At 37.0% G+C, this 25884-nt stretch overlaps 1 protein-coding gene across 4 annotated transcripts in view; it reads right to left on the bottom strand.

Moving 5' to 3' along the window:
- Positions 1-12004: 12004 nt before the first annotated feature.
- Positions 12005-25884, bottom strand: part of LOC129639724 (putative bifunctional UDP-N-acetylglucosamine transferase and deubiquitinase ALG13) — a 59314-nt gene continuing 45434 nt past the window's right edge. For 3 of the 4 annotated variants that reach the window (XM_055564921.1, XM_055564922.1, XM_055564920.1), the window contains 4 exons: positions 22374-22562; positions 18659-18699; positions 16805-16985; positions 12005-12931 (listed from right to left, as the gene is read on the bottom strand). In XM_055564921.1, the coding sequence (XP_055420896.1) occupies positions 12666-12931; positions 16805-16985; positions 18659-18699; positions 22374-22562 (677 nt within the window). In that variant the 3' untranslated portion in view covers positions 12005-12665. Of the gene's footprint in view, positions 12932-16804; positions 16986-18658; positions 18700-20241; positions 21756-22373; positions 22563-25884 lie in introns of those variants that run through there. The other variant, XM_055564923.1, reaches the window with a different exon arrangement.

The raw sequence follows: 25884 nt of genomic DNA, 5'->3' as shown, positions 1-25884 counted from the left end.
AAGTGAAAGAGAAGAATGAAAAAGTTGGCTTAAAACTCAGCAGTCAAAAAACTAAGATCATGGCATCTGATCCCATCACTTCATGGCCAACAGACCAGGAAACAATGGAAACAATGATAGACTTTATTTTGGGAGGCTCCAAAATCACTGCAGATGGTGACTACAGCCATGAAATTAAAAGATGCTGGCTCCTTGGAAGAAAAACAGTGACAAACCTAGACAGTATATTAAAAAGCAGAGACATTATTTTACTAATAAAGGTCCATCTAGTCAAAGCTATGGTTTTTCCAGTAGTCATGTATGGATGTGAGAGTTGGGACTATAAAGAAAGCTGAGCACTGTAGAATTGATGCTTTTGAACTGTGGTGTTGGAGAAGACTCTTGAGAGTCCCTTGGACTTCTAGATCAAACCAGTCAATCCTAAATGAAATTAACTCTGAATATTCATTGGAAGGGCTGATGCTAAAAGCTGAAATTCCAATACTTTGGCCATCTGATGCAAAGAACTGACTCATTGGAAAAGACCCTGATGCTGTGAAAGATTGAGGGCAGGAGAAGGGGACAACAGAGGGTGAGATGGCTGGATAGGATCACTGACTCGATGGACATAAGTTGAGCAAGTTCCGGGAGTTGGTGATGGACAGGGAAGCTTGGCATGCTGCAGTTCACGGAGTTGCAAAGAGTCGGACATGACTGAGTGACTGAACTACTATGACAGCATCTCTAAAATCTTATGTTTCTTTTCAGGATTCAAGGCAAAATATTTAAAAATTTGAACTTTGACTAACTGTATAATCATTCACTCTCTAGATGGTCGGTTTCCAAGGCAGTTTTTCTTCAACTAGTATGAAAGTTTTCAAACACAAAAGTAGAGAGAATAGAACAATGAACTCAAGTTTCAATATTTATAAATGTGCAGCTTACCTTTCATCTTTAAACACCATTCCCCAGATTATTTTGATGTGATACCCAAAATACTCTAAAGCAGTTTTACTGCTTTATGCTTTTATAGGTCTTAAAGCTTTTTTAGATACTCTAAAGCAGTTTTAGTCACATGTAGGTAGTTACCTAATCTCAGGTCCATCCTTTCCCGAAGCTTTATCTCCCCATATTCAGACATCCTACACATCCCTGAAAATCCCTTTGATAACTGAGGCAGGAGAGAAGAGAAGTGTTCTAAATCAAGTTGCTCAAACTGAAATTTAACATTCTAGGTAAGATGGGTGAAACAAGAGGTTGCCTTTTGCTGTATGAGTTCTCTTGAATTCTCATTATAAATGGAAATATAAATGGCTTCAAAGAGGTTTCCTGTAAAATGGACTAAGTCTGCCCCAGATTTAGAAAAATCTAGGTTAAGTTCACCCTCCTCCAATGGACCATTTCATTATTCATGGAGATTTATGTCTGAATTAAGTTCTGAATATATGCTGTTTGCATAAAAATCATAATGTATGCTTATACCTTTATTTCCAAAGCGAATTAAAAGGTTATGCCTTGTTTTAGGCTCTAAGGAAACAAAAGATGTTTTAAATTCACATGTCTTGAATTTCAACAGCAAAACAGATTCAATCTTTTCATCTGCTCTTAATCAAGGCAGAAATCCACAATTAGTTTTAAGAATAAATATACACTGCATAAAAATGAATTCTAATGGTTTTTCCTCACTATGGAAATGAAACAACTTTCTACTTCTGGTGTAAATCAAATTTATCTCAGGAAAGGGGTGAAAGTAAAGGGTCCAGAACAAACCACAGTGCCTTTATATCCTCCTTACCCTAATAATTCTAAATGGATGAAATCTGGGTATAACAGCCAATAAAAGAAAGGATACCTTTTGTAACATTAATCGTAACTAAAGGGGCGATATATAAAAAGTCTACCACAGTAGTAGACTTATGTTGTATATACTTATGAGTATACAACTTATGTTGTATATACTTATGTATACTATATATATTATATATACACTATATATAATACATTATATATATACTCTATATAATATATACTTAATATATACTATATGCTTATAATATGTTGATCAAACATACATCTTTTATTGTTGTTCAGTTGCTCAGTCATGTCCAACTCTTTACAAGCCCATGGACTGCAGCACGCCAGGCTTCCCTGTCCTTCATTGTCTCTCAGAGCTTTCTCAAACTCATGTCCATTGAGTCAATGATGCCATCCAACCATCTCATCCTTTGTTGCCCCCTTCTCCTGCCTTCAATCTTTCCCAGTATCAGGGTCTCTTCCAGTGAGTCAGTTCTTCACATCAGGTGGCCAAAGTATTGGAGTTTCAGCTTCAGCATCAGTCCTTCCAATGAATATTCAGGGTTGATTTCCTTTAGGATTGACTGGTTTGATCTAGCAGTCCAAGGGATTCTCAAGAGTCTTCTCTAACACCACAGTTTGTAAACATCAATTCTTCAGTGCTCAGTCTTCTTTATGGTCCAACTCACACATGGTCCAACTCATACATGACTACTAGAAAAACCATAGCTTTGACTATACACACTTTTGTTGGCAAAATGATTTCTCTGCTTTTTAATACGCTGTCTTGGTTTATCACTGCTTTTCTTCCAAGGAGCCAGTGTCTTTTAATTTCATGGCTGCAGTCACTGGACCCAGTGATTTTGGAGCCCAAGAAAATAAAGTCTGTCACTGTTTCCATTGTTTCCCCATCTATTTGCCATAAAGTGATGGGACCGGATGATATGATCTGAGTGTTTTGAATGTTGAGTTTTAAGCCAGCTTTTCACTCTCCTCTTTCACCTTCATAAAGAGGCTCTTTAGAGCCTCTTCACTTTCTGCTACCAGGGTTGTGTCATCTGCATATTAGAGGTTATAGGTATATCTCCTACCAATCTTGATTCCAGCTTGTGCTTTATCCAGCCTGGTATTTTGCATGTAATCTGCATAAAAGTTAAATAAGCAGGGTGACAATATACAGTCTTGATGTACTCCTTTCCCGATTCTGAATCAGTCTATATAGCCTTGATATACTCCTTTCCCACTTTTGAGCCAGTATGTTGTTCCATATTCAGTTCTAACTTTTGCTTCATGACCTGCATATAGGCTTCTCAGGAAGCAGGTAAGGTGGTCTGGTATTCCTGTCTCTTGGAGAATTTTTTTTTACAATTTGTTGTAATCCACACAGTTAAAAGTTTTAGCATACTCAACGAAGCAGATGTTTTCTAGAATTCTCGTTTTTTTCTATGATCCAACGAATGTTGGCAATTTGATCTCTGGTTCCTCTGCCTTTTCTAAATCCAGTTTGTACATCAGGAAGTTCTCAGTTTACACACTACTGAAGCCTAGCTTGAAGGATTTTTGAGCATAAATTTACTAGTCTGTGAAATGAACACAATTGTACAGTAGTCTGGACATTCTTTGGCATTGCCCTTCTTTAGGACTGGAATGAAAACTGACCTTTTCCAGTCCTGTAGTCACTGCTGAGTTTTCCAATTTTGCTGGCATACTGAGTGCAGCCTTTTAACGGCATCATCTTTTAGGATTTGAAATAGCTCAGCAGGAATTCCATCACCTCCACTAACTTTGCTTGTAATAATGCTTCCTACGGCCCACTTGACTTCACATTCCAGGATGTCTGGCTCTAGTGAATGGTCGCACCATCGTGGTTTTCCAGGTTAAGATCTTTTCTGTACAGTTCTTCTGTGTATTCTTGCTACCTCTTCTTAATCTCTTCTGCTTCTGTTAGGTCTATATTAGCTTCTGTCCTTTGTTGTGCCCATCTTTGTATGAAACGCTCCCTTAGTATCTCCGATTTTCTTGAGGAGATCTCTAATCCTTCCCATTCTATTGCTTTCCTCTATTTCTTTGCATTGTTTACTTAAGCAGGCTTTCTTTTCTCTCCTTGCTATTCTTTGAAACTCTGCATTCAGATGCGTATACCTTTCCCTTTCGCTTCTTTTCTCAGCTATGTATAAGACCTCTTCAGACAACCATTTTGTCTTTTTGCATTTCTTTCTCTTGGGGATGGTTTTGTTCTTTGCCTCCTGTAAAATGTTATGAACCTCCATCCATAGTTCTTCAGGTACTCTATCAGATCTAATCCCTTGAATCTATTTGTCATTTCCACTGTATAATTGTAAGGGATTTGATTGAGGTCATAACCTGAATGGCCTAGTGGTTTCACCTACTTTCTTCAATTTAAGTCTGAATTTTGAAATAAGGAGCTTATGATATGAGCCACAGTCAGCTCTAGATCTTGTTTTTGTGGACTGTATAGAGCTTCTCCATCTTCAGCTGCAAAGAATATCAATCCAATTTCAGTATTGACCATTTGGTGATACCCAGGTGTAGAGTTGTCTCTTGTGTTGTTGGAAGGGGTTGTTTACTATGACCGAGTTCTCTTGGCAAAACTGTTAGCCTTTGCCCTGCCTCATTCTGTGCTCCAAGTCCTAGGTTTGGAGTTTTTATTATTATTATTATTATTACTATTACCAGAAAGACCTCTTCCTTTTTATCTGAAAGCTGCCTTCAAAACCCACTGCTGATTTCTGCAGCAGTACAGGTTACCTTCATTTCCCTGGTGGCTCAGATGATAAAGAATCTGCCTGCAATGCATTACACTCAGGTTCAATCCCTGGGTCAGGAAGATTCTCTGGAAGGAAATGGCTACCCACTCCAGTATTCTTGCCTGGAGAATCCCATGGACAGGGAAGCCACATGAGCTACAGTCCATGGGGTCGCAAAGAGTGAGTGACTTTCGCTTCACAGGTTACCTTCACTGTTCAAACTCCCAAAACAGTATAGGAGGGTCAGGGTACACTCTTTGATTATCTCTTAGGGAAGTCTGAATGTAAAGCATAAACAAGTGGACTATACTTGTATGACTTATAAACAGAGCATACATACCATTGATTTCAATTGTGATAAAAACAAGTTGATCTTGGGTTTCTAAGTTAATAACAAGTATTTCATTAAATTGCATTAAATTAGTAGTGGAAATGAAGGCAAGGAAACAATCTACAAGTTTAAAATATAAACAAATTAACTGGAAGCCTAAGGCAAACATATTTATCTCAAAGCTACATAATTTCCAGACCCACATTCTCAAGATACACTACAACCTTCTAAAACACTGCTTAGAATCTAATTAGTGAACCATTGACAGTTATAGATATAGGAAAACCACTTAATATGAGTTATATACATTTCAGAAATGCTGCATATTTGAAAAACACTGGAGAGGAGTTGTTCTAGATTTGAAGCTTGACTATAATAAACATTTACTTAAAATAATCTGTAGGTTGCACAAATTGTGAACCCAGGAGGTTAGTAGAGAAAAGCTGACCAGGCACTACTGTACATCTTTCTTTATTAAAGTTGTCAGATGCCAACTTGTAGAGCAAGAATTTCTAAAGATGAAGGATGGAAAACCAAAACACTACCAGTTCCATGTCTATTATGAAGCAGAAGCTTTAACTAGTACACTGATTGATTTGACACTATTATCAATTATCTCAAGAATAGTATATTGAAGATAGGATATCCTCTTTGAAATGGATTCCATTCTAGTTTTTTCAACTGTTCAAGCCCTGAGTCTCAAATGGTTCTTTTTCCCTGGGGTTTGCCTTAAGGTGGAAAAGAACAGAATGATTCACAAGCATAAATAACTTTTAAAGGAGGAAATATTAATAAGTTTTGTGGCAACCAAATAGACGTTTGTAGGTGAGACAGAGCAGAGCATTGTGATGAATTACATCTCAGAAAACTAATGAATACAGAAAATTTTGTGGTCTTTGGGTAGGTGAAAGGGAGAAGGCAGAAAGGCTAATAAAATAAGTCTCACAGAAAGCTGAAGATAAGGTAGGCCTGGGCAGATACGAGGTAAATCTAAACAACTTAAAGATTCAACAGGGGCGGTCCTAAGACGGTGGAGGAAAAGGATAGGGAGACCACTTTCTCCCCCACAAATTCATCAAAAGATCATTTGAATGCTGGGCAAATTCCACAAAACAACTTCTGAATGCTAGCAGAGGACACCAGTCACCCAGAAAGGCAGTGCATTCTCTTCCAAAGAAGGTAGGACAAAATATAAAAGACAAAAATAGAGACAAAAGAGTTAGGCATGGAGACCTGTCCCAGGGAGGGAGTCATGAAGGAGGAGAAGTTTCCAAACACCAGGAAACCCTCTCACCAGCAGGTATGTGGGGAGTTTTGGAATCTCAGAGGGTAACATAACCAGAATTGGGAAAAAAAAAAAAAAAAACTACAGAATATGTGCCTAACTGCAACTCCCAGTGGAGAAGTAGCCCAAATGCTCATGTCCACCAGCAGCAAGCGGGGGCTGAACAGGGAGGCACAGGTTGCATGCTTATGGTAAAGACTGGGCATCAATGCCCTGAGGACAATCTGAGGGAGCTAACATGAGAGAGCAACCCAAACTGTGGGTTAATCAGAGAGAGGAAAAAAAAGGAGAGAGAAAACGTTCCCACAAAAAGCTCTAACCTAAGGCACACCCTGGTCTGCTCACAGAACAAAGGATTGAGTGAATACCAGAGGAGAGCTAGCCAGCTGCAGACAGGCCCATTCCCCTGTGAGAGGCAGAGAGGCAGGCAGGCAACAGCCAGAGGCAGAAGGCAAGGGGCAATCTCGGCCCCAGAGACAGATCCTCCACCAAATTGTGAGCAGACTCCCAGCTGCTAACCAAGTCTTCCTTGGATCCTGGACGGTTGACATCCACCAGGAGGGTCAAGGCTTGAGATCAGCTCCCCAGAGGAGACACATGGCACACCTGAGACAGTGCTCTCATTGCACACCCAGGAAACCAAGCAGCTGGGACCTGGGAGGTGATAAGACACACCACACACCTGGGACAGCACACTTGCCAAGCACCTGGTGCCTGAGTTGCTTGGACCTAGGAAGTGCACAAAATGCAGGCCCAACCAAGTCTGTGCCTTTGTGCAGTACCTGAGAACTTGAACCTGAGCAGCTTAAACCTGGGAAGTGGGACAACGTCAAATGCCACAACATTTGAATCATAGCAGAAGAAGAGAAAAAGAAAGGCCATGAGAAAATACTTGAGAGATAATAGTTGAAAACTTCCCTAAAATGGGGAAAGAAATAGTCACCCAAGTCCAAGAACCCCAGAGAGTCCCAAACAGGATAAACCCAAGGCAAAATACTCCAAGACACATATTAATCAAATTAACAAAGATCAAACACAAAGAGCAAATATTAAAAGCAGCAAGGGAAAGGCAACAAATAACACACAAGGGGATTCCCATAAGGATAACAGCTGATCTTTTAAAAGAAACTCTTCAGGTCAGAAGGGAATGGCAGGACATACTTAAAGTGATGAAAGAGAAAAATCTACAACCCAGACTACTATATCTAGCAAGATCTCATTCAAATATGAAGGAGAAATCAAAAGCTTTACAGATAAGCAAAAGCTGAGAGAATTCACCACCACCAAACCAGCTCTTCAACAAATGCTAAAGGATCTTCTCTAGACAGGAAACACAAAAAAGGTGTATAAACTCAAACCCAAGACAACAAAGTAAATGGAAACGGGATCATACTTATCAATAATTACCTTAAATGTAAATGGGTTGAATGCCCCAACAAAAAGACAAAGACTGGCTGAATGGATACAAAAATAAGACCCCTATATATGCTGCCGACAAGAGATCCACCTCAAACCTAGGGACACATACAGACTGAAAGTGAAGGGCTGGAAAAAGATATTTTACACAAATGGAGACCAAAAGAAAGCAGGAGTAGCAATACTCATATCAGATAAAATAGACTTTGAAATAAAGGTCATGAAAAGAGACAAAGGACACTACATAATGATCAAAGGATCAATCCAAGAAGAAGATATAACAATTATAAATATATATTCACCCAACATAGGAGCACCGCAATATGTAAGACAAATGCTAACAAGTATGAAAGGGGAAATAAACAGTAACACAGTAATAGTGGAAGACTATAATACCCTACTCACACATATGGATAGATCAACTAAACAGAAAATTTGCAAGGAAACACAAACTTTAAATGATACGATGGAGCAGTTAGACCTAATTGATATCTATAGGACATTTCACCCCAAAACAATGAATTTCACCTTTTTCTCAAGCGCACACGGAACCTTCTCCAGGACAGTTTACATCCTGGGCCATAAATCTAGCCTTGGTAAATTCAAAATAATTGAAATCATTCCAAGCATCTTTGCTGATAATGCGGTAAGATTAGATGTCAACTACAGGAAAAAAAACTGTTAAAAATACAAACATATGGAGGCTAAACAACACACTTCTGGATAACCAACAAATCACAGAAAAAAATCAAAAAAGAAATCAAAATATGCATAGAAACGAATGAAAATGAAAACACAACCCAAAACCTATGGGATTCAGTAAAAGCAGTGATAAGAGGAAGGTTCATATCAATACAAGCTTACCTCAAGAAACAAGAGAAAAATCAAATAAAAAACATAACTCTACACCTAGAGGAAAAAGAAAAAAAGAAGAACCCCAGGGTTAGTAGAAGGAAAGAAATAAAAAAATTAGGGCAGAAATAAATGAAAAAGAAACAACACAGCAAAAATCAACAAAGCTAAAAGCTGGTTCTTTGAGAAGACAGATAAAATAGACAAATCATTAGACAGACTCATCAAGAAAAAAAGGGAGAAGAATCAAATCAACAAAATTAGAAATGAAAATGGAGAAATCACAACAGACAACACACAAATACAAAGGACCATAAGAGACTACTATCAGCAACTATATGCCAATAAAATGCACAACTTGGAAGAAATGGACAAATTCTTAGAAAAGTATAACTTTCCAAAATTGAACCAGGAAGAAATAGAAAATCTTAACAGACCCATCACAAGCACAGAAATCAAAACTGTAATCAGAAATTGTCCAGCAAACAAAAGCCCTGGACCAGACAGCTTCACAACTGAATTCTACCAAAAATTTTGAGAACAGCTAACACCTATCTTACTCAAATTCTTCCAGAAAACTGCAGAGGAAGGTAAACTTCCAAACTCATTCTATGAGGCCACCATCACCCTAATACCAAAACCTGACAAAGATGCCACAAAAAAAGAAAACTGCAAGCCATTATCACTGATGAACATAGATGCAAAAATCCTTAACAAAATTCTAGCAATCAGAATCCAACAACACATTAAAATGATCATACATCATGACGAAGTGGGTTTTATCCCAGGGATGCAAGGATTCTTAAATATCTGCAAATCAATCAATGTAATACACCACATTAACAAATTAAAAAATAAGAGCCATATGATTATCTCAATAGATGCAGAGAAAGCCTTTGACAAAATTCAACATCCATTTATGATAAAATCTCTCCAGAAAGCAGGAATAGAAGGAACATACCTCAACATAATAAAAGCTATATATGACAAACCCACAGCAAACATTATCCTCAATGGTGAGAAATTGAAAGCATTTCCCCTAAAGTCAGGAACAGGACAAGGGTGCCCACTCTCACCACTACTATTCAACATAGTTTTGGAAGTTTGGGCCACAGCAATCAGAGCAGACAAAGAAATAAAAGGAATCCAAATTGGAAAACAAGAAGTAAAACTCTCACTGTTTGCAGATGACATGATCCTCTACATACAAAACCCTAAAGACTCCACCAGAAAATTACTAGAGCTAATCAATGAATATAGTAAAGTTGCAGGATATAAAATCAACACACAGAAATCCCTTGCATTCCTATACACTAATAATGAGAAAATAGAGAAATTAAGGAAACAATTCCATTCACCATTGCAACGAAAAGAATAAAATACTTAGGAATATATCTACCTAAAGAAACTAAAGACCTATATATAGAAAACTATAAAACACTGGTGAAAGAAATCAAAGAGGACACTAATAGATGGAGAAAAATACCATGTTCATGGATCGGAAGAATCAATATAGTGAAAATGAGTATACTACCCAAAGCAATCTGTAGATTCAATGCAATCCCTAACAAGCTACCAACGGTATTTTTCACAGAGCTAGAACAAATAATTTCACAATTTGCATGGAAATACAAAAACCCTCGAATAGCCAAAGCAATCTTGAGAAAGAAGAATGGAACTGGAGGAATCAACCTGCCTGACTTCAGACTATACTACAAAGCTACAGTCACCAGGACAGTATGGTACTGGCACAAAGACAGAAATATAGATAAATGGAACAAAATAGAAAGCCCAGAGACAAATCCACTCACCTATGGACACCTTATCTTTGACAAAAGAGGCAAGACTATACAAAGGAGAAAAGACAATCTCTTGAACAACTGGTGCTGGGAACTCTGGTCAACCACTTGTAAAAGAATGAAACTAGAAAACTTTCTAACACAATACACAAAAATAAACTCAAAATGGATTAAAGATCTAAACGTAAGACCAGAAACTTTAAAACTCCTAGAGGAGAACACAGGCAAAACACTCTCTGACATACATCACAGCAGGATCCTCTATGGCCCACCTCCCAGAGTAATGGAAATAAAAGCAAAAATAAACAAGTGGGACCTAATTAAACTTAAAAGCTTTTGCACAACAAAGGAAACTATAAGCAAGGTGAAAAGACAGCCTTCAGAATGAGAGAAAATAATAGCAAATGAAGCAACTGACGAAGAGTTAATCTCAAAAATATACAAGCAGCTCATGCAGCTCAATTCCAGAAAAATAAACGACCCAATCAAAAAATGGGCCAAAGAACTAAACAGACATTTCTCCAAAGAAGACATACAGATGGCTAACAAACACATGAAAAGATGCTCAACATCACTCATTATCAGAGAAATGCAAATCAAACCCACAATGAGGTACCATCTCACACTGGTCAGAATGGCTGCTATCAAAAAGTCTACAAACAATAAATGGTGGAGAGGGTGCAGAGAAAAGGGAACCCTCTTACACTGTTGGTGGGAATGCAAACTAGTACACCCACTATGGAGAACAGTGTGGAGATTCCTTCAAAAACTGGAAATAGAATTGCCATATAACCCAGCAATCCCACTGCTGGGCATACGCACTGAGGAAACCAGAACTGAAAGAGACACATGTACCCCAATGTTCATCGCAGCACTGTTCACAATAGCCAGGACATGGAAGCAACCTAGATGTCCATTGGCAGATAAATGGATAATAAAGCTGTGGTACATATACACAGTGGAATATTACTCAGCTATTAAAAAGAATGCATTTGAATCAGTTCTAATGAGGTGGATGAAACCGGAGCCTGTTATACAGAGTGAAGTATGCCAGAAACAAAAACACTGATACAGTATATTAACACATATATATGGAATTTAGAAAGATGGTAACCATGACCCTATATGCAAGACAGCAAAAGAGACACAGATGTAAAGAACAGACTTTTAGACTCTGTGGGAGAAGGCTAGGGTGGGATGATTTGAGAGAATAGCATTGAAACATGTATATTGCCATATGTGAAACAGATCGCAAGTCCAGGTTCAATGCATGAGACAGAGTGCTCAGGGCCAGTGTACTGGGATGACTCTGAGGGATGGGATGGGAGGGAGTTGAAAGGGGGGTTCAGGATGGGGAACACATGTACACCCATGGCTGATTCATGTCAATGTATGGCAAAAACCACTACAGTATTGTAAAGTAATTAGCTTCCAACTAAAATAAAGTAATTAATTTAAGAAAAAGATTCAACAACTAGTTGAAGAACATGGCAATGAGAAAGTAAATCTAGATTAAAATTCCATGAGGGAATTAGTATATTTTAAAAAGGAAAAACAGAAACACAACTTAAAGGAACATTCTCAAGAGAAAAGAACTAGATATGGTAGTATGCATTGCAATATCTTGAGATTAAATAACATTTCAACTGACCCTGCCAGTTCATGCTATAAATTCATGTTTTTTGCCAACCAAAATAGCAGGGGAAAACATATGGACACAATGAAATATCTGGTACTCTTTGCTGCCATGAAAATGCAAAAGAGAAAAACATCTCAGTCATTTTAGCAATTTTAAATGCTAATTTTTATTTACTGCTAATGTGCAAAGGACATCAATACTGTGCAGTAAAACAATTACATAAATCCAATATTAAACAATAGTATATGGGATAAATCTAAAGCAGAGCACCATGTGCCTTCAAAACTGGTTAATATCATAGAATGCAACTCAGGTCAGACGATTCTTAAGAAACCTGAAGAGCTCTCTCTTTTAATATTATTTAGTTACCCAGAAGCAAATGCTCTTGGTTTTGCTTCATTTTCTAGAAAAGAGTAGGCTTTCCAATTTTGTATTGTTTAATATGATGTGTGACATGTGAACCAAGGAAACAGTTCGTATGATTTATTCCTTTTATCAGTTGGTACAATCAGCTAATATAAAGCTGACAAGCTGGCTGACAGGAAAATAGCTGAATACAAGGAAATGTGCTCAAATATGGGACTAGCTGTACATTCATCTCAATTTCGTTATTCACAACCCAAAGAAATACTCCTTTATGTTAAAGTACTATTTTAAATCAAAAGATAAAATAATCTTAAAGACAGATATAATAGTAACCACTCTAACCACCCTAAATCACTTAAACACTAACATAAAACACTTTTTAAAGCCAAAATAGCAAGAAAGATGGCAGTGCAATAATACTTCATACTGCTGAATCTTACATATTCTGAGGTACATAATGAGAAGCTGAGGGAGGGGCAGCAATATAGCCAAGTGGCCCAGGATTCATAGCACCATGAATTTGCGGAGAACCACCATACGCTGCAACAACTGGATGCCAGGGAGCAACATAGGGATAATCTGGCACAACAGGAAGGCAGGAATCAAAACCTGGCAAAGGTGGCTGCCCATACGGATCTGACATCACTGGATAATAGACTGCTCCATGAGGGACAGATGCAGGGTCAGCATTTGGAAAAGTACCTGAAACAAAGAAAGCACACAGTACACTTCATATACAAAGATTCACTAAACATCAACATAAACAGATGTTCTTGAGGTAAAAATGAAATTAACTAATTTCATTAATTAATTAATTAGCATTAACTCTAAGAAAAGATCCTAGAATTGTAGGAGAAACACTTTAGATATGAACATTACTGACTAAAGCAGACTACTAAAATACAAAAATTTTCTAATTAAAATTAAACATATATGTATATAAAATATATCAAATGTACTCTACCTAGAGACAGCTACCTTTCTGGGATGAGTTAGGTATCAACAGACAAAATACACAAAGAAACATTCTCTAGAGTCATTTTTGTCAATTAAGTTCTTAAAAGAGTTGGTCAGAATTATCAAATATTTTTTCTGTATGACACATATCACCCAAATAGCCATTTTGTATTATTTTAGCAATTAAAAATTCAAGTGTTTTTACAGTTTTGTCTATACTTGAAGGTAAAATTCTGAAAAGCATTCCAAAAATTTAAGAGTCATCCCTTGAATGTCATTAACATGCTGCTGCTGCTGCTGCTGCTAAGTCGCTTCAGTTGTGTCCAACTCTGTGCGACCCCATAGATGGCAGCCCACCATACTTCCCCGCCCCTGGGATTCTCCAGGCAAGAACACTGGAGTGGGTTGCCATTTCCTTCTCCAATGCATGAAAGTGAAAAGTGAAAGTGAAGCCGCTCAGTCGTGCCGACTCTTAGTGACCCCATGGACTGCAGCCTACCAGGCTCCTCTGTCCATGGATTTTCCAGGCAAGAGTACTGGAGTGGAGTGCCATTGCCTTCTCCGCATTAACATGCTAGCATCATTTTAATTTTATAGCACTTCCACTGCATCAGTTTTAGTGGAAATAAACAGATGCTGTTCTGCTATTATAGTGACTATATAAATATTTTTTTAATGGATTCCTTTATTACTTGGGATAACTTCGTTTTGTGAAATTAAGACAGGCACTGTCTCATGTTTACTACAATAAAAATAGCTCTATAAAAGGTAAGTGGAATAAAAAGGCAATAAAAATTGATATTTTAATTTGTATTAGCATGGAGCACATCATACCACCACATGAGGGATGAGATTTTATAGTCCTAATATTCTAAACTATAATATGCCTTCAGAAAAGGGAGGAGAGAAAGAAAATTCACATTCCTCACACACAACAGGATCAGTATACTTATACATATAAGGTCTCATTTAGTTCTTATAACAAGTCTGGAAAGTCATAAAATATATTATTTCCCATTTTATATAAAATCAGACTTAGGGAGGTTAGGTAACTTAGCAGAAATCACATCCATCAAGTAGCAGTTGCTGGAATGGAAAGCAGATTTGGTTCGGTTAGTATACACTGTTCTACCTCCTGCTGATTCTAAGATGGGCAGTCCAAAGATCCTAGTCTAAACCCTTCAAAATGCCTCCTGATCCATATTATACTATAAACTGACAAAAAAAGCAGCATCCTTATGGTCTGGCACAGAGGTCTCAAACTCTTTGGTCTCAGGATCCCCTTACATTCTTAAAAATTGAGGATCTCAAATAGCTTTTGCTTATGTGGGTTATATTTATCAATATTTATCCCATTAGGAATTAAACTAAGTTAAATATGTTATTTCACATAAAAATAAACCCACTATGTTAAACTCATTTTTCATAAAAATCTGTATTATTCACACACCCCCGCAAAAAAAATTGTGAAACCAGTGGCAGTGTTTTACACTTGTGCAATCTCTAATGTATGGCTTAATAGAAGACAGATGGATTCTCATATCTGCTTCTGTATTTTATCTATTATGATATATCCACTTCAGTATTCTTGCCTGGAGAATCCCATGGACAGAGGAGCCTGGTGGGCTATAGTCCATAGGGTCGCAAAAAGCTGGACATGACTGAAGCGACTTAACACACATACACATTATGATATATTTAGTTGAAATACATGAAGAAAATCTGGCCTCATACAGATATGTAGCTGGAAAAGACAGAAGTCTTAATTAGCCTTTTCAGATAAATGTAGATATTCTTTGATGCTACACCAAAACTAGGTAAGTGGTGATTTCTGAGAGGTCAATCGCAATGTGGACTTTTCATACTTTGTTAACATTAAAATCCATCGTTTTTTCTTGCAGACATCTTTTACAAAATCATGCACAGGTAAGATTATACATGGTAATTGTGAAAATACTATTTCACTAAGTTATACAGATCTCCCACATGTTCATACATTTCATTATACAATGTAAAAAACTATCATAAATAGTCCCCCATCACCTATTTTATTAAAAGAAATAATTATGTACTAGAAGCTGTCAAGCTCATGGTTATTAGATAAAAATTAGAATTCTGGATAATTTATATTTGAAAGTTGGAATTTCTATCTTTGACAAAAAAACATACTATCCATTGCCCTTCTTGAAGTGACAGGCTTAGTTGTTCATTTAAGAAAATGTCTGCCAGATCCCCAGTCTGAACAACCACAGTTTGTCTATCATTCTGTCAAGTAAAAATAGCGTTCCATGAAAGTCAGCTAGTTTAGCTCGAAACTCAAGCTCACAAATCCTTTTCTTTTAAAGTCAATTATCATACTTAGATATGCAGAGAGCTTTCTGAATACTTCCTATTTTGTCATATACAATATTAAATACAATTTTTCAAAGATTAAAAATTTAGTAAAATAAGAACATCTTTGATCAAACACAAAATAAATAAAGCTGGTATTTTTATATCAAACATGTGTGAAGATGCTGATTACTAGCACAGTTTGGTGCCCCTGCTTTGATTTGTGCTTAGGTGCCAGCTATTCTACCCACACTGATTTTTGCACCCTTAATACAAATCTAACACAGCAAAAGAGACAAAATCCATGTATTACAATGAATACTTTTAGCCTCATGGATCCCTTGAAAGAGTTCCAAGGGACCCCAAGAGGTTCATGTACCATGCTTTAAAAAATGCTGGTGTAGGATGAATGGATAACAAAGTCGTGGTACATATGCCTCAGCCATAAAAAGGAATAAATTTGAGTCAGTTGTGAGGTGGATGAACCTAGAGCCTCTTATGCACAGTGAAGAAAGTCAGAAAGAGAAAAACAAATATAGTATATTAACACATATATATGGAGTCTAAAAAATAGTACTGATGAACCTCTTCACAGAGAAGAAATGCAGATGTAGACGTACAGAACAGACAGGTGGACACAGTGGGAGGAAGGAGAGGGTAGGACAAATTGAGAAAGTAGCATTGACATATACACACTATCATGTGTAAAATAGATAGCTAGTGGGAAGCTGCTGTATAACAGAGGGAGCTCAGCCTGGTGCTCGGTTGATGACCCAGAGGGGTGAAATGGAGGGGGGAAGGCTCAAGAGGGAGAAGACATGTACATAAAATTATGACTGATCCACAGTGATGTATGGCAGAGACCACCACAACATTGTAAAGCAATTATCCTCCAATTAAAAATATATGAGGGTGGTTTAGTCACTAAGTCATGTCCGACTCTTGCAACCCCATGGACTATATAGCCCGCCAGGCTCCTCTGTCCGTGGGCTTCTCCAGGCAAGACTATTGGAGTGGGTTGCCATTTACTTCTCAAAAAAAAAAAATATATATATATATATATATGCAAAATTTAAAAAATAAAGCTACTGATTAAATGAACCAAATTTAGGAAAAGGTTTAAACTGAACTTCCTATTTCTATACTTTTATTGCAATACACAGTTACATAGTTATGTAAAATAAATTAAAGAAATGTTGGTCTAGTATAACATCTGAAGGCTGTTATTGTTACAAACAATAAAATTCAATTGTCTTTCTTGTAGAAAATTTCTCACTACACGCTTACCATTTGCTGATACTTCTGCATGTGTGCCATCTTGTCTCTCCACCTCACTGTATAACTGAGGAATGGTTTGATCTACTAGAGGTGGTGGCTCAGTATAGACTGGATAATTCTCTGCATGAAGCTGCTGCTGTTGCATCTGTGGCACATAGACCATGGAGTGCCAGAAGCTGTGGTGGTAGCACTTGGGCAAGAAAGTAAAAAAAAAAAAAAACTTTACTATTTTTTTTCTTAAAGTAGCACCATTGTTCACTGAGAAAAAAAAAAGCTAGGCCATGATTTTCAGGTGAGATAACAATGACTTTTGAAATAAATGACATGATATTTAGAAAATCTATTCTCCATAGCAACTTTAACATCTTTCGCAGCCTCTGTATTTCATATTTGGACCAGGAATTCTTTAAGGAAAGCACTCTAAGGAAATTAGAGATATACACAATGGTTTGTATACAAAGATATTTGTTATAGCATTATTTTTAAAGGCAAAAAAAGTTAACAGCCTAAATATTCAACAATAAGAAACTAGAGTGCATTATGATACAGCCATGATGTAATACAATACAGGCAATAAAACAATCATGGCATCAAATAAAAAAAAAGTGTTCATATTGTTTAACTTAAAAAGTTTACAAAATACATAGCCTAGTCCATATTTTATGAAATAAGCCGTAAGGAAATATATCAAAGTGTACATTGATTACACAAGTGATTTGTTTTCTTTACACATTAGTATTTTCCATATGCTCCATAATGAATGCTATTACTTTTAATATGAGAAAATATTAAAATATCTATTCTACATAAGAATCTGCTTGCAATGCAGGAGATGTGGGTTCAATCTCTGTGTCAGGAAGATCCCCTGGAGAAGGAAATGGCACCCCACTCCAGAATTCTTGCCTGGGAAATCCCATGGGCAGAGGAGCCTGGCAGGCTACAGTCCACGGGGTCCCAAAAGAATAGGACATGGCTTAGTGACTAAAGAACAACAACAAAATGTAGGAGACTATACTGTACAACACAGGGAACTGCATTTAGGAAATACAGTTTCAAGAACAAAAATCCACTCCATTACCCTTAAATTATAAATGTGTGCCAATTGGGGAAGATAGTTTCCTGGAAATGATATGTTCAAGGTTTTAGGGAAATCAATGTCTTAGAAAATACAAACTAATCTGAGTATTATCCAGGAGAGTATCTAATTTAGTATATCATCAGCCAAATTTTAAGATGCATCATTCTTTTTCAGAAAATATGCCATTTTATTTTATCAGAAATGTATTTCAGGGGGAAATGATCCCTGAAAGAATAAAGTAAAAGAGCTCTTACCTGATATCAGAGATACCTTTCAGTGATATTAAGATATTTGTCAATATTCCCTTTCTACAACTCAGGGAAGTGGTAAAAATCAGTGTTTGGCAAGTATCTATGAACATGAGTGCTTTAAAAATAATACAGCTCTTTAAATGTCTTTGACTTAGTCTAATTACTTTTCATATAAATACAGAAATAGCCACAAAAATGTTTTAAGTAAATAGGATAATCCATTTGAGACAGAAAAACATAGTGAACCGTTAGCATATGATGTTAAACATGGAAGCCAATATATGCTAAAGTTGTATTGCATAGAGACCCCATTCACAACAATTTAACAACTATTTTATAAGAGAAGCTGAAGCACTAGGAGGTTAAAGTAGAAAATTGGCCTGGGTCACCTTCAGAGATATAAAGACAGAAATAAACCTTTTAGGTCACTCAAAGTGTTCTCGGGTTTTAAGGTTCAAGAGTCTGCTTAGCAAAACAGCTTACATTTTTAAGATAGCTTTTTAAAAATCAAAGCAATTTTAATAGGACTCTTACCTGTAATCCCAGATTGAAATAGTACTGCAAAACTTTTGTATCTAAAATTAAATATTTAAATTTTAGTGACTAGATGACATAAAAAATTAAAACTTACTACTTAAAGAGCTCTTCTCTTTGACTATTAATGTATATACAACAAATGCAGTCTTCCCACATCAACACTACCCTCAATCCTACCTTATAGTAAATGACCATTTACCTACCACTAAGATCATGTTCTAACCGAAAGTTTAATCAAGAAATACATATTTTAATTCTACTCTTAATATTAGGCAGATGTTACAGGAATACTACTATGCAAATACTTAGAAAGAATGTAATAAAGGCATTTTCTTGCTTGTCTCAAGACTAGAATTTTATTTTAATACAAATCTACTACAAAAGCAATCATACTTGTCTTCGGAGCTAAGACACAGTACAAATTAATGATCTATGAATGCCAGGATCAGTAATGTCCACTAAGATAACCAGCACTGTTTAAAACAATCTACCTTGTTTTTATTTAACATGGCAAATATACCACCACTAGAACTCCAAAAAGAGGAGGCAATGAGCAAGGTAACTCAAATTATACCCTAAGGTGATAAAATTTCTCCAGACATAGAACTTAATTAAAAATTTCTATAAATGAATAAAAACTAGATGTATGAGAGAAGAGGGAATAGCCTTAGCATTTCAATTATAGCTCTAAATGCATTTTTACTGATTGACCTGGAATTCACATATATTCTTATCAATATAACGAGTTTTACTAACAAACTCTCAGAAAGCCCCTCCTTCTTAAGTTGGAGACTCCCAATACATACAAATGTATTTACTGCCTCTTTAAAAGAATGAGCTCGTATTCTGACTATTATGTGGGAGTACAGTATAAAAGCCTAATGCTCAAGCTGAAGAATATGAAAAGATAATAGCAGGAAGTAAACCCACAAATGTCATGGGATTCCACCTCTTGGTATTCACATATATCCACACAAAATTTGCATACAAAATACACACCAGTATTATTCACAATAGCAGAAATGTAGTAACAACCCAAATGTCCATCAACTAATAGATAATAAAATAAAGTGTATCTATATATAATGGACTGTTACTCAGCTGAAAAAAGAAGGAAATAATGACATATGCTACAACATGGATGAACCTTGAAAACACTATGCCAAGTGAAAGTCAGCCTACAAAAGACCACATATTATATGACTCCAGAATAGGCAGAACTGTATGTCCAGAATAGGCAAATCTAGAGATGGAAAGCAGAACAGTAGTTGCCAGGGCCAGAGAGAATGAAGACTAACTGCTAATTGGTACAGGGTTTCTTTCGGAGTTATGAAAATGTTCTGGAATTAGACAGTGGTGATGGCTGCACAAATAATCTGTGAATATACTAATCATTGGAAAAGACTCTGATGCTGGGAGGGATTGGGGGCAGGAGGAGAAGGGGACGACAGAGGATGAGATGGCTGGATGGCATCACTGACTCGATGGACGTGAGTCTCAGTGAACTCCGGGAGTTGGTGATGGACAGGGAGGCCTGGTGTGCTGCGATTCATGGGATTGCAAAGAGACTGACGCGACTGAGCGACTGATCTGATCTGATCTGATATATACTTTACATGGATGACTTGAATGGTGTATGAATTATATCTCAAGCTGTCAAAAAATGGCAGGCAAGGACTATAAGAACTGAAAAACATCACTTTGAAATGTAATTGGGCTGGGATCATGAAAATGATAGGATTTAAATAGGAAGTTAGATGGAAGAGTGGGGGTCAGGGGAAGAATGTGAGTAGGTTCACCATGTTAGCAAAGGCTTAGAAGTAGAAAACCAGGTGCATAGAATTCTTGTAAAAGTAGGAGATAAGGTACAACTTTGGAATAATGACCAGCTGGTTCTTATAAAACTAAACACATACTTATCTATAAGCCATAAATTTCATTCCTAGGTATCTGCCCAAGGGAAATGAAAACACATGTTCACAAAGACTTTTACAAGCATATTCATAGCAGCTTTATCCATAACAGACCCAAATTAGAAATAGTCCAGGTGTCCCTCAACAGGAGAATGGACAAACTGTGGAATACCTATACAATAAAATACTTACTCAGCAATACAAACAGACTACTGATATATGAAGCAACATGGAACAATCTCAAAAACACTGCATTGAGTTTAAGAAGCCATTCATAAAGAGTACATATTGTATGATTATATTCATCTGAAATTTTAAAACAGGTAAAATTAGGGAAGAAAAATATCAGAATAGTGATTATCTCTAAGGGGAAGTAGAAAGAGGGCTGGGGAACGACTGGGAAGGGGAATGAGTGAACTTTGTGGGATAATGATGTTCTATACCTTGATGGGTATTTGGGTTATACAAGTCATTTGTCAAAACTCAGCAAGTGTACACATAAGTTTTGCTCATTTCATTATAAGTAGACATCACACCAAAAGAAAAATAGATCCAAACTCTAGTAAATGATACGTACGCTGAAGTTTTTATGGGGAAGAATGATGTCTACAACTTACTTTGAAATCCATCTTTGAAAAGACGGATTAATTGATGGACAGAGAGATGGATGAAGGAAAAAACAGAAATACATAGTAATGCAAGTATAGTTAAATGTTTACAAAGGAATATAGGTGGTAGATATATGAATATTTATTTTAAAATTCAAATTTATGTTTAAACATTTTCATAATAAAATGTTGGAAAATGCAATAATCAGCATTATGTACTGAGAAGATCTTGGCCAAGGGTAGGTAGGTGAAAGGAGAGGAGTAAAGGGATCAGAGTTTAGATCCTGGGTGAATTAGGTGGAAATGATACATTATTAACAAAATAGAAAACCAAGGAGAAGAGTCAATGTTTTACACACATAAAGAGAAGAAAGAAGGGAGATAAAGATGAATTTTATTACAGACAGAGTGAATCTGAAATAAAAGAAAGAAAGCCAAATGAAACTGTCTAGCAAGTAAGTAGAGGCCAAGGCCAGACAGATTTAGAAATCATCTACATAAAGTTGATAACAACTTTTAAGGAAGAGAAAAAGAACAGAATGAAGTTGAAGATCTTGAAGACTACCTTAGGGGCTGAAAAACAAACAGAGAAGCAGTTAAAAGAATCAATGGAAAGTTACAACAAAAAAGAAAAGAAAGTATAAATAAGCTACAAACAACTTTCAATTACAATTCTCTTTTGAGATACACTGAGGGGTAACAACAAACTTCCAATGGAAAGCTATCCTTAGTTTAATTAAGGAAATTCAAGGCAGACCAGACCTCCCTCTCCCAAAAACCTTTTCCAATTCCTCAAAATTCAGTTGGAATCCTAAATATCAATAATGCAACAATTTCATGTACTTGTGGTGGGCATTAAATAAAAGAAATGGAGAAAATTTTGTTATCAACTCCTACTTTTCAAGAAAAATAGTTGATAACAGATACCCAGCTGCAAATCTTTAGGGCAGACATGTAGCTACCTTAGAAAAGCAGCATGAGTCAGCTCAATCATCCTCTTCTTGATGATGCAAAAGATATTCTCAGCTTTCAGTTGCTCCTTTCCTTAGTCATTTCGTCAGCACTGCTCTCAGTTTCCTTTTGGTCCCCCCACCCTACCCTCATTGGTCAACCAAAGAGAGATATGCTCTAAAATTAAAAAGAGAAAAACAGACCTAAATAACCCTCACCTAAGTTTCAAAACCTACTTACCTTGAGGCAGATCACTGCCACTTGGATCACAGGAATAAGGTGGAGGTGGCAGTGCCAAGTTTGAAGCCTCTCCTACCTCAAGAGGAGAAGGAGGAGTTGGTGGTGGTAACGGAGGAGGTGGAGGTGGTAGAGGGCCAGCAGCAGCAGGAATAGGAGCAGAGAGGTATGGATACGATGGTGAAGCAATCACTACAAAAGAAACAAACGAAGTAGTGATTCCACAACTGTAATACCTTATAAGCAGTAGCTCACCTATTTCTTTTGTGTTCTCAATTCCAACAAGCAACTCTCTTAAGTCTTATAGTTTGACTTAAAAACAAAAACTCAGAAGGTAAACTGTCCATAGTCTTTTAGACATGCCAACTGAAAACGAGTTCAACATAAGTTATTTTGAGTTAAGGAAATTACTTGACATTAAAAGTAAAAATGAAAACTGGAAGCTACAAGGTTTGACTACTAAGATTTTGAACAAGTACATAAATATTATTAAGGCAAAAATTTCACTTAGCTTAATACAAAGTTAAGGATGTTCTCAGCCATCTGCAAAATCACAAGATGTAGACACTAATAGGCAAGACTAAATTGCACAGATTACAAATTTAAGCAATCCTTGAAGATTTCTACTTGGTAGTATCAGAGGAATATAGAGAACTCTAAATCATAACAGTTCCATTTGTGATGACCTACAGAATCTAAAACAGGCTATATGAAACCACCTTATTTTCTTTAATTTTCTGTAACTTACTATAGTTTAAAAACAAGATTCATTTAGGAGTTTCACAGTTTTTGACATAAGACATTTAAATACAATTTTGTTTAAATATCAATATGTTCCCCTTTGATGATATAGGAAACAATGAAGCTCCAACCTAGTAAAAATAAATATCTCCATATATACATACTATGTTAGATAAATCTGTCAAATTTATTGAAAGATTATTGATACAACCTTTCAAGTTTAATTGAACATCTTAGCTGACTTAGAAATTCAAGTACTAAATTTTATCACTGTGTTGCTGCCGCTGCTAAGTCGCTTCAGTTATGTCTGACTCTGTGCGACCCCAAAGATGGCAGCCCACCAGGCTCCACCATCCCTGGGATTCTCCAGGCAAGAACACTGGAGTGGGTTGCCATTTCCTTCTCCAATGCATGAAAGTGAAGTTGCTCAGTCGTGTCCGACTCTTCACGACCCCATGGACTGCAGCCTACCAGGCTCCTCCGTCCATGGGATATTCCAGGCAAGAGTACTGGAGTGGGGTGCCATCGCCTTCTCCATATCACTGTGTTACCTGTATTATAATTTTAACCCTCAGAACTATAGAAAGTTTAGGCTCAGTAGTCAATAAAGGTTTAAATTCAGAGTTTTAGAACACTTAATTTAATATAAGTGTTGTCCACATAAGCTGAAATTGTTACTCTGGTAATTTAGCAGAAGGAATTTAAGGCCAAGTATCAGAAGTAATCCCTGTAGGACCTTCTAGAACTAACACCAAAAACAGATGTCCTTTTCATCAAAGGAGACAATGCAAACGTAGGAAGTCAAGAGATACCTGCTGTTAACAGACAAGTTTGGCCTTGGATTACAAAATGAAGCAGGGCAAAGGCTAACAGAGTTTTGTCAAGAGAACACACTGGTCATAGCAAACAACCTTTTCTAACAACACAAGAGATGACTCTACACATGGACATCACCAAATGGTCAATACCAAAATCAGACTGATTATATTCTTTGCAGTTGAAAATGGAGAAGCTCTACATAGTCAGCAAAAATAAGACTTGGAACTGACTGTGGCTCAGATCATGAACGGCTTATTGAAAAATTCAGGATTAAACTGAAGAAAGGAAAACCACTAGGCCATTCAAATAAGACCTAAATCAAGTCCCTTATGATTATAAAATGGAGGTGATGAATAGATTCAAGGGATTAGATCTGGTAGACAAGAGTGCCCAAAGAATTATGAATGGAAGCTACATTGCACAGGAGGCAGTGACAAAAACCATCCCAAAGAAAAAAGAAATGGAAGAAAGGAAAATGGCTGTCTGAGGAGGCTTTACAAATAGCTGAGGAAAGAAGAGAAGCAAAAAGCAAGGGAGAAAGGGAAAGATATATCCAACTGAATGCAGAGTTCCATAGTATAGCAAGAAGAGATAAGAAGGCCTTCTTAAACGAACAATGCAAAGTAGTAGATGAAAACAACAAAATAGGAAAGACTGAGATCTCTTCAAGAAAACTGGAGCTATCATAGGAATATTTCATGCAAGGATGGGCACAATAAAAGACATAAACAGCTTCCTGAGAGAAACAGGACCTAACAGAAGCATAAGAGATTAAGAAGAGGTGGCAAGAATACACAGGAGAGCTATACAAAAAAGGTCTTAAGGATTTGGATGACCACGATGGTGTAGTCACTCACCTAGAGCCAGATATCCTGCAGTGTGAAGTCAAGTGGGCCTTAGGAAGCATTACTACAAACAAAGTTAGTGGAGGTGATGGAATTCCACCTGAGCTATTTCAAATCCTAAAAGATGATGCTGTGAAAGTGCTACACTCAATATGCCAGCAAATTTGAAAAACTCAGCAGTGGCCATAGGACTGGAAAAGGTCAGTTTTCATTCCAATTCCAAAGAAAGGCAATGCCAAAGAATGTTCAAACCATAGAACAACTGTGTTCACTTCACATGCTAGCAAGGTTATGCTCAAAATCCTTCAAGTTAGGCTTCAGCAGTATGTGAAGTGAGATGTGTAAATTGGGTTTCAAAGAGGCAGGAGAACCAGAGATCAAATCGCCAACATTCACTGGATAATGGAGAAAGCAACAGAATTCCAGAAAAACATCTACTTCTGCTTCACTGACTACACTAAATCCTTGAAGGTATGAATCACAACTGTGGAAAATACTTAGAGATGGGAATACCAGACCACCTTATGTGTCTCCTGAGAAACCTGTATGTGGGTCAAGAAGCAATAGTCAGAACCTTCCATGAACAGTGGACTGGTTCAAACTTGGGAAAGGAGAAAGACAAGGCTGTATACTGTCACCTTGTTTATATAACTTATATGTGGAGTACACCAAGTGAAATGCCGGCTTGGATGAATCACAAGCAGGAATCAAGATCAAGAACCTCAGATATGCAGATGAGTCAGTGAGTGAAGTCAGTCAGTCATGTCTGACTTTGTGACCGCATGGACTGTAGCCCACCAGGCTCCTCTGTCCATGGGATTTTCCAGGCAAGAGTAGTGGAGTGGGTTGCCATTTCCTTCTCCAGGGGATCTTCCCAACCCAGGAATCGAACCTAAGTCTCCCGCATTACAGGCAGACACTTTACCATCTGAGCCACCAGGGAAGCTTAAAGGGCCTCTAGGGAAGAGTTAAAGAGGAGTGAAAAGCTGGCTTAAAACTCAACATTCAAAACACTAAGACCAAGGCATTCATTCCCATCATTTCATGGCAAATAGATGGGGAAACAATGGAAACGGTGAGAGATCTTTCTTTGACTCCAAAATCACCAT

The sequence above is a fragment of the Bubalus kerabau genome, chromosome X (assembly GCF_029407905.1).
Source record: "Bubalus kerabau isolate K-KA32 ecotype Philippines breed swamp buffalo chromosome X, PCC_UOA_SB_1v2, whole genome shotgun sequence".
Taxonomy (NCBI): Eukaryota; Metazoa; Chordata; class Mammalia; order Artiodactyla; family Bovidae; genus Bubalus; species Bubalus kerabau.
Note: the sequence above shows the minus strand (reverse complement) of the source record. Positions and strands in the feature narration are given on the sequence as shown.